This window comes from Alosa pseudoharengus, unplaced genomic scaffold (assembly GCF_046254945.1).
Source record: "Alosa pseudoharengus isolate Yale_2024_CS ecotype anadromous, Long Island Sound unplaced genomic scaffold, YU_APseudo_1.1 YU_APseudo_1.1_scf_23, whole genome shotgun sequence".
Taxonomy (NCBI): domain Eukaryota; kingdom Metazoa; phylum Chordata; class Actinopteri; order Clupeiformes; family Clupeidae; genus Alosa; species Alosa pseudoharengus.
Window position 1 is genome coordinate 18202460 of NW_027468685.1, and position 10684 is coordinate 18213143.

At 44.3% G+C, this 10684-nt stretch overlaps 1 protein-coding gene across 1 annotated transcript in view; it reads left to right on the forward strand.

The window, feature by feature from the left end:
* khdrbs3 (KH domain containing, RNA binding, signal transduction associated 3) overlaps nucleotides 1-10684 on the forward strand; it is a 107828-nt gene that overhangs the window by 50101 nt on the left and 47043 nt on the right. The window contains exon 3 of the mRNA XM_076301883.1: nucleotides 6812-6928. Within this exon, the coding sequence (XP_076157998.1) occupies nucleotides 6812-6928 (117 nt within the window). The remainder of the gene's footprint in view (nucleotides 1-6811; nucleotides 6929-10684) is intronic.

Below are 10684 nucleotides of genomic sequence, written 5' to 3' on the forward strand. Positions count from 1 at the left end.
CAGGGAGAAGGTAGAGAGAGAGACAGAGAGAGAGCGAGAGAGAGAGAAACGAGTTTTCTAATGCCCGTTGGGGTGGGTCTTGAATCTGATGACAATGCCATGCTGTCCCTGAATCCATTATTCAATCACCAGAAAATGCGACTCCGCAGACATTGTCATTCCGTCAAAAAGAAACACAAGAAACGCCCCGCAACCAACTCTTTTATTCTCCAAACAGAATTTGGCAAACTTTCTGGCAGTGCATCACAAAAACAGTCCACCAGATTATCCAAGTACCCTTCATTCCAATACTTTAGGATGAATACCTCGTAATGATCTTGAACACACATGCTCTCTCTCTCTCTTTCTCTCTCTCTCTGTCTCTCTCTCTCTCTCTTTCTCTCTCTCTCTCTCTCTCTCTCTGTGCCACCTTGCCCTCGGCACTTGATGAAAGTGTTATTGGCTGAAAGTGAAGCACTGATCAAAGCCTTTTTTATCCGAAATGATGGTGTGTGCGTGGAAGACCCCCTCGCCTGTCAAGCGCGCTTCCCGTGCCAGGTGAAGGGTGGCAATGGTTGGGTGGGGATGGCAGTTCAGGTGGAAGTGGTGATTGGAGCGGGGGAGGGGGGGGTGTGTGTCTCATCTGGAGTGGGGCTGGCAGATGGTCCTCCATAATTCAGCGGCACTTTTCAGGGATGACACCTGAAAATGTCAGACATGCACAACAATCACTTTCACACTCTCTGATCATGAATTATGCACGGGCATTTTCATAATGGCAGCGATCTTTGAAGATTAGGCAGAGACAAAAAATCAAGGCACAAAGTATCTCAACCACTATCACAGCACACACTCCATCATAAATCATTCATCTATACTGTATAGAGTATTTATGAATCATTTAAGCAGTGTTTAGAAAACATGTATAATCTATCACTGTTGACAGTGTTTTTCTGCCATTGTGTCGTCATGTTTGGATTATTAGCACTCAATTTGTAACAAACATTTCATAGGTAAATGATTCATATTCTCTATAGCTGTATAATCTAATCAAGATGTCTTTTGTGTGTCTAATAATACATCCACCTATTTCGCTTATTACAATAATCCAGCCCCCAAGCATCAGTCATTATTCTTCATTATCTCTGAATAGAGACAAGTAGCTTTTTGGGAGGGCTTTAGGAAACTCCTTGAAGGAGCACCCAAGCTGCTTGTTGCAAGGACCTTGTTGTGGTTGGATATTTTAGGCTGTTGTGCTTGTTGAGTCCTCCAACTCCCATCTGCTTTAATCTGTGTCCGTAGCTTAAGTGCTCGTCGAGGACAAGCTTGCTCTGTTTTGTCGGGGAAATGGAAGATGCCTCCAAAGCGACGACCTCCAGACAAAAGGCATCGCAATCGAGCGGCGCGAACAGGAGGGACATTTAGGGAAGAGAGAGTTTGCAGAGCTCTCCGTCGACTGAGAGACTTTTCAGTCATTGATCAGCATGATGGAAGAACAGAGAGAGAGAGAGTGAGAGAGAGAGAGACAGAGAGAGAGATGGAAGAAGAGAGGACATTTACAGACGAGTACAAAAAGGGAGGAACATTATTTTTTGCATATGGATGAGATGTGCTATGCTTTTTAAGCTTTCAAGTTTTCTTTCGTGGGCTTTGCATACTTTAACGTGATGCAAAAGAGACACCTTAGAAGCGGATTATGGCAACCGAAGACAAAGGAAAAGTTAACGGAGAACCGGGGAGCTAATTTCCCAGAGTGCCTCTGTGTCAAAGGGTGGGGGTTTTGTTTCCAGCGCTTTCCCCCGCATCACCTCCCTTTGCAATTCTGCCAGCAGAACCTGAGAGGAATAAGCCACCCTGATACAGAGCTCCTTCTCAAAGTGTGCACATAATCGCTTACACACACACACACACACACACACACACACACACACACACACACATATGCACACACACACGCACGCACACACACACACACACAGAGTTACACAGTAACACTAACTCCAAGGCAACTCATAACACACAGACAGAGAGAGAGAAAGAGAGAAAGTGTCACAATAACTCCAAAGTTATTTATGCATCAAACACATGCACATACACACACACACACGCACACACACACACACACACATACACACACACACACACACACACATATACACACACACACGCACGCACGCACACACACACACACATACACACACACACACACACACACACATTCTCGTGTGTGTGGAGTCGTGGTTCTTAACGTCCAAATGAGAGTTCTCTCCGTCTCCGTTTCCCTCACACAGCGCTTCAGAATGCTTTTCATCCCGTTGCCGGGGACGACGCTGTGCTGACCTCAGCAGGATCGCGGCCCGCCCGTTCCCCCCTGAAGCCAGGCCATTGCCGTGGAGACGCTTTAATGCATGCAGGAAATGATGAAAAGATGTTAGATGTGTGCCTCTCTCCCACCCCCTTCGGTTAGGTGTGATTAATGTCCCCCCCCACCTTTCCATCGGTGTTTCCAGACTTTTTAATCATTCACATCGCCTGCACCAACTTCCTCTCCTTATTTTTCTTCTCCTTCTTCAACACTCTCTCCTTCTCTCCTCTGTTTCTTGATCTCATTCTCTTTCCAACTCTCTTGTTCTCGGTTTCTTTCTCTCTCACTCACTCAGACCCCACCCCCACCCCTACCACAGACACACACAGGCACACTCATCGTTTTCAAACTCATACCGTTCTCCATATATTTTCCCCACAGCACCGCACCACTCTCCTCCCTGTGCCCACCATTTACCCTGTCATGTATTCAAGCTGGCTTGGGTACTTGCCTCTGTCTGAGGTTGAGTTTATCCCATGCCGTGTGCTACCCCTGTTTACTAAAGTCACACACATATCCATGAGCAGAGTGTGACCTGCTCGCACACTGTTAACCACCCTGTTAAATGTGCCCCACACACAACACATTACGATCAGAGAGCATGCATTAGAGTCGTCCGTAGGGTGATTTAGGATCAACATTAAATCGCTCTCTTTCAGTCATTTACGGGCATTATGTCCCACTTAGACATAAGCCTCGAGGTGGCCCGCGCTCGCAATCTGCTTGTAAATAACCATGCTCTCCATCAAATAAATAAATACCGATGCTGGCCTAAATGCCATTCCAATATCTGGAGCTTATATGTATTTTGAGTTGTCTCCCTCCACAGACAGATGTACAGTGCATGGACAGCATTCACCATTGTCATTTAGGATATATATATTTTTTTCCCATTTACAATATGTTGCTTGCTCCTGCAATCGCAAACTGATTTATGTTACAAAGAGAGAGGAATAGACAGTGCTGAACAGAAAAACAGGAATAGCTGAAAAGTCCAAAACATCATGTAGTGTTTATAGTTATAGTATCTAGCTTAGCCCTGTTTGTGATATCAGGACACGGAAGATCGAAAGTATCAGCGAGTACAGCCTGGCATATATTGGATGTTCTAAATGTTCTAGTAGAGTTGGGGAACTTGAGGATACGGTCTGCTTTTGAGGAAAGTTTAACAAGTATGAGATGTATCTTTGAATGAGCATGAATAGCAATAGGTCCCTCTGGATTAGTCCCAACAGATGTTGGAGTGTTTCTAAGATTGGATATTAAACAATAGGAATATTCTATCTCTCCCTACAAGCTATAGCTAAATTAGTTCCAAGTGGCTCGTAGACCCAATAGGAGAGCATATTTCAGCCACATCTTACTGCTAAATGATTTGATGAGCATTACTTTTTTCCTCCCTCACTCCCTCTTTCACCTAACCTGACTCTCGCCAGATGAATTTAGTTCCGCCTAGCTCTGCCTAGCTTCACTCACATCCATCTGGGATCGCTTCCGTTGAGAGTGATTTCGGCACCAGATTTTATGGTAGAGCCAATCAGGACGCAGGTCGGGAGTTTCATATGTGACGTAGCGTAGAAGCGACTGTGAGACTGTTCTCAGCGTCACGGGTTTGCTTTGATGTGAGTGGTTGAAATAACATGTCAATAGATGATGGACAAGTGGCTTATCCAATCATATGCAAGGATTTTTGATAAGGCCCAGCCTTCTGAAACATCTCTCCAATGGATCGATCCCAGATGGATGAGTGGAGCTAGGCGGAACGAAATTCATCTGGCGAGAGTCAGGTTATCTTTCACCGTCCCTTTCTCTCTCTCTCTGTCTCTCTCTCTCTCTTTCTCTCTCTTTTCCTCTCCTCAGTGCTCTTTACTGTGGGGATCAGCCCACTGGAAGTGTGCGTTATGGTGTAAGAATCCCAGTTGGAGTGAGGCGGTGAGATCACGTCTCCACTGACTGTTGAGAGCCAGCATCACTTCCCTCAGGTGGAGGCCCGCATCTAACAATTCAGTAATCAGAGAACCACCACTCAGGGGGAAATCGAACCCTTGATTTAAGACTGACGTAACAGAAGAGGCCATGATTGCCAAAGTTAACAGCAAAACATAAAAGAAAAGCAAAAGAAAAAACTGTTGTTCTTGTTGCGCTAGCAACTCCAAGGTCACAAATTAATTTGCGAGGCAGCAGTCTCCAGAAATGTAGGTCTACTCCTCCCTCTGTGCTCTGGTAGTTGCTTTGGGTAAAACTGTTCTCTTGACAAGAAACACAAGAGCGGAAGGTTCTGGGCAGAGTCGCATTAAAAAGTACATGCAGAATCTCAAAAGATGACCCGAGGGTGGTCAGAGATTTTCTGTCCAAAGTTAGATGATTTTGCAGTGATTTGACTAACAACAGGCTTTAATGAGTTTGTGCCTTAAGGTGTGCTTTTATGAAAGTGTAATGGAAAGCTAGTTATGTCGGGTTCTAGGGGGCAGTGTGAAAGGTTGCGTGTTTAATTTACTTTGGCTAAAGGGAGGACTCTGAGTACACTATATGCAAAGCAGACATTCATGTGGAAGACGAAGAACCAACAATACCTGTCTCCTCATATAATGTAAATGTCCAGTGATTTTGTTTTTGTCACAGTATAAGTATATGTATACTGTTTTGATCTCGTGAGGGAAATTTGGTCTCTGCATTTATCCCAATCTGTGAATTAGTGAAACACACTCAGCACACAGTGAACACACAGTGAGGTGAAGCACACACTAATCCCGACGCAGTGAGCTGCTGGCTACAGCGGCGCTCGGGGAGCAGTGAGGGGTTAGGTGCCTTGCTCAAGGGCACTTCAGCCGTTCCTACTGGTCGGGGTTTGAACCAGCAACCCTCCGGTTACAAGTCCGAGGAGCTAACCAGTAGGCCACGGCTGCCCCAGTAGTGCTTTTTATAACATACTCCAATAATTACCGGTACATTAATTATTATTAGTATTATTATAAAATTTGTATTAATTGCACAAAAAAGATATTAAAAGATATTAAAAGATATAAGTGCCTCAATTCCTCGCACTGGCAGAAGGCATGCAGACGCCCACTGTTAATAGCCCATATGGAAAGCAGGCCCAAGTTACAGTAACTAAATATTATCCCAGCTGTGTATTTACACGGGGGTGGGGGCGGGGGTAAACAACAGGTGTCTTGTCTTTGTAATGGTAAAAAAGAATAACGCCCTTTCCTCTCACTGTATTTGTTTAGGTATCACACCCTCACTGGGGTATTTAAATAGTCACCACCTGGAGCGTAATGTGCTATTCCTGTGTGCGCTAGGCAGCATATCATTGTATATCACCCCTACACTGTTTGTTTGCTTTGGATTTGTTGCTGCACTGGACGCATGTGTGTGTCACATTTGTTTTAACTGAAAGGGGAACATTGCCATACAGGTGGAGAATATGTGGATATGGCAGTCTCAGCACCTCATGTAGGTCAGCAGATCGGTCCCAAGAGTTGTGCTCTCACAGCATCCAGTGCTGGCATGGACATGTTCATGGTTCATGATGACTTCACTGGTCAGCAAGAGAGCATTTTTCTGTCTTTTTTTCTCTCTCTCACTCTCTCTCTCTCTCTCTCTCTCTCTCTCTGCCATGGTTAATTAATGGCCTGAAGGGCAGATTGAGACAGCAGCATAACTCACCTTTAAGAGGTACCCGTGAACAGATAAGTGTGGCATCCTCTTCCTCTATCCACTCTATGTCATTCTAACACTACTTGTGTCTCTCCTTCTTCTCCACATGCTCATCCTTTCTTTCTTTCTTTCTTTTTTTCCCCTCAAATTCTCCCTCACTCTCTCCAGCACTCTTCATCTTTTCTTATTTATCTCTTCACGCTTTCCTCTGTTTTCGGTTTCTCTCTCTCTCTCCATCTTTCTCTCTCTTCCACTGACTTACAGAATCCAGTTGTGCCTGTGTGATTTATTCCACTCATGAAATCTTGAGTGGAAGTTCAGCGAAGACTGCTGTCTTCAGCCTTACACTCCTCTTGTCTGTGGATAAAACAGTGCTTTGTTTGACAAAGTCTGGTTAAGAAGGGTGGATATTTAGATGTTGGGAATCTTAGGAATATGGGCATGGAATGAAGTTGATAATTGCATAAGGAATATAGAATCCATATGGTTTATTACGTTTTTTATAGAGGGTCTCCAAGGACTCGACAATGTAAACGACATGCAAGTACAGAGAAGTATGCTTCGAAATATGCTTGATTGAACAAATCACTGTCAACAACAGACAGTGCTTCTCTCATTAAAAGAGATATGGGGATGGAGATAGCCGCTAATGGTCTTTTTCTTCCCAGGAACACATGCTGGGAGTTCTCATTATGTGACTGGGTTGGACTCAAATGAACTGATTTGATTTCCCTTGTCTCTGGCACCTCCACTGTAGCAGTCAATCACTGAAGCTAACACTTTCTCCTCCTCCTCATCTCGTTGCAGTTCAACTTTGTGGGCAAACTGCTGGGCCCGCGCGGGAACTCGTTAAAGCGGCTACAAGAAGACACACTCACAAAGATGTCAATTCTCGGCAAAGGATCCATGAGAGACAAAGAGAAGGTAACTGGCCCCGGCCTGCTGTCTGCTTGTTTTGTTTGATGTGCTTGTTGTCTTTCTCTCTTTCTCTCTTTCCATCTATGTCTTTCCTTTTCAATCACTCATCTTCAGTCAAGCTCAACACACTCCCTTTGTCCCTCTCAAGCGATGGTCCTGTTGTTCTCTCACACACTGTATATATGCTCAGATGCTCATATCTTTCTAATGATCTCTCTCTTACAATATTTCTGTCAGATGTTCTCTCTTTTTCTTTCTTTCTTTCTTTCTTTCTTTCTGTATTTATTTATGTCTCTCTTTCTTTTTTTCTTTCTGTCTCTCTTTCTTTCTTTCTTTCTTTCTCTCTCTCTCTCTCTCTCTCTCTCACCACCACCCCCACAGTATCTCATTCTCATTCTCATTCTCTGGGGGCTCTCTGCTTGACCATTCTGCTTGTCATATAGCAGACTGCGAGAGAAGCATCATGTGCACCCCCCTCCCCTTCGGTGATGGACGCAGGCATGTGGTCGGCGGGGGAGGTTAGCGATGTGATTGTCTCCTCGGCGAGGCTTTGTCACTAGTGATTTGTCGGCCTGCTGATTGTGCTGCGTGCCCCTTATGTACGCCGGCGGCGGCACCGCTGACCCCCCCCCCCCCCCTGATCGCCGAGTGCTGCGCTACGTCCCCCGATCAATGGGGCCTCTGATGACAGATTGCGCCGCTATGTGCGCTGTGCGCTGGAAGGATCGCCTGTCGCCGCCAGGCTGCTGGTGTAAGCAGACGCCCCCCTAAAAAACACCGCAGAGCCCCAGAGGTGCTGACACCTCTCTCTCTCTCTCTGTGGGCAGGAGGGGCCACTCCATATCTTAGTCTCATAGCGCCAGGATATGGATACTCCGACAACCTTCCCTCACACGAGTCTGAATGTGTCTAGATAAGAAGAGAGAGAAAGAAAAAGAAGCTCATTTTTGTAGCAAGAGCATCAATATAGAGAAAGGGAAGCACAGCATATCAAGTGAGGGATGGCTTATGAATACTTTCCCCTAAAAAATAAATAAATAAATAAAACTCAGCAACGTCAATATGACTTCCTATATTCTGACTGATTCAAGGATATGTCAGGGTCAGTAGAAGAATAGAGGAGCAGAACAGAAGATGTAGAGAATCCAAACTGCACGTGCTTGAAGCCCCTATACTGGTCAAGCCCTTATAGGAGAAAACACAGGAAATATTTAACACGTGTCAGGTGCCAGTGTTGGCGGTTGCGATGCTCCATGTGTGATGCTCTGTATATTCTGAGCCTCTTCTACAGTATATGGATGACCGGCGCAAAACAGCATCGATCAGATGTTTCAGGCTTATGTCAGGATTCAGAGAGTCCAGGGAGATGTGATTGAACCATAAGGACAGCGGCGAAGCTGAATGACCCTCTCTGTGTTAATAGGCCTGAGGTAGGATGGGGTATATGGAGAGTGTATGGAGTAGAGATGTGCACAAACACAGGCATTGATTGGGATCTCTATTTTAACATCACCAAGGCCTTTGTGTGCCTATACTCTAGTGTTCCCATATATCTACTGTATGTAGCCTTCTTAATCAGATGGAATGGTCAGTTGCAGTTGCACATGATTGGTGAATGTTGAAGTGAACTGGTTGAACATTCTCTAAACCCTAGTAGTGTTATGGACAGGTCTTCAGGTGTCAACACGTTAAGCCAGTCAGAAATATGTCAAAGGTTTTTGGACCCCAAATGTTGGCACCATCAACTCCAGAATTATTGGAACCTTTGGTAAAATTGACTAAAAACAGATATAAAAATATAGCCGCAAGCGGAAATGGCGGGCCCGAGCACCTGCGGGCCGCAACCTGTGACATGTCGGAATCCAGCAAAGCACCGACGTGGTGCGTGTGTGAAATGTACATATTTGATGTGTGTGCTATTTGCTTTTGTATTTTATTTTCTGACACATTTACTCACTTGGGGGGCGTAATGCAAGGCAGGCCCATTGAGTGTCATCATAATCATAATATATATTAACCTGAGAAATTTCAGACCATTCATTTTAAGAAAAGAACATTTCTGACACACTTTTTGGTTGGCCAGATGGTGGCGCTATGTTAAGCATTGAAATTACACATGCGAATATCATCACAATAATGATATCCAAAATGTTTGTAAACTTTCAGATCAATCACTTAAGGCATTGTCCATTTCTGGCACATTTCCTGCTTGACCAGGTGATGGCGCTATGCCAGGCAGGCCCATTGGGTGTCTGGATATCATCATAATCATAATATCTATTAACCTGAGAAGTTTCAGCCCATTTATTCAAAGCATAGAGCATTTCTGGCACATTTCCTGCTTGGCCAGATGGTGGTGCTATGCTAGGCCTGTGAATTACGCATGTGAAATTAATCACAGTAATGATATCCAATATTTTATAAAGTTTCAGATCAATCACTTAAGGCATCCTCCATTTCTGGCACATTTCCTGCTTGGCCAGGTGGTGGCTCTATGCCAGGCAGGCCCATTGGTTGTCTGGATATCATCATAATCATGATATCTATTAACCTGAGAAGTTTCAGACCATTCATTCAATGCACTGTGATTTATGACACATTTCCTGTTTATGTGGTGAGATATTAAAATCATATCAAATATATTACAACATTCAAAAATCCCTTCACAATTTAACATCAGCGACATCTTGGCATAATGTTTGCCAAATTTCAAATGAATCTGACAAACCGTCTAGGAGGAGTATGTTCAAATTGATCATGTGAAATCAGTATAATTGTCATTCTTTCTGTTGCTAGGTGGTGGCGCTATGCCAAACATGCATTATGGGCATGTGAATATTATCATTAACATGGTCTTTAATGACCTGTGAAATTTAAAACATTTCAAGCCATGCATGGTGAATTATGACACATTTAATGTTCATGTGGAAGGGTATTAAAATTAATAATTTCGCCATTTCGTCAAATTACAACATATCAAAAAAAGGCTTTACAATTTATAATCAGGAACATCTCGGCGTCATGTATACCAACTTTGACATGAATCGGATCAACCGTCTAGGAGGAGTACGTTAAAATTGATCATGTCCACAACGCACAAAATCTCAATTACCTCACTTCCTGTGGGCGTGGCTAATGGCATGTTAATACAAAAGTTGTTTGGTTTTGGGAGTTACATACACCCACCAAATTTGGTGTGTATCTAAAACTATATGCCAACCACAAGTCACAGTGACATAAGGGGGCGCTATGGAGTTCCTGGGCAACGCCCGGTGCCAAGCTTTTATCCCTGTCTATTCACTGCATCACTTGATGTGTGTGCCAAATTTCATGCGTTTTCACCCATGGGAAGCACCTCTTTTGGCATCATGATTCATCACATATTTCATCACATATTAGTCTGCACAAAATCCCAAATACCTCACTTCCTGTTGGGCGTGGCTAATGCATTGTACATACGAAAGTCGTTCATCTTGGGGAGATACAGACACCTACCAAATTTGGTGTGTGTAGCTGAAAGTATATGCCCACCACGGGATCAGTCATCTAAGGGGGGCGCTAGCGAGTCTCTGGGCCATACCCGGGGCCAAGCTTTTTTACCTAGCTGCTTTGTGTGGCACCTAATGTGTGTGCCAAATTTCAAGACTTTTCGATTATGTTAACCACCTCAAAATATTTGCCAACTACGGGATCAGTCACCTAAGGGGGCGCTAGCGAGTCCCTGGGCCACTCCCGGGGTCAAGCTCTTGTACCTAACTGCGA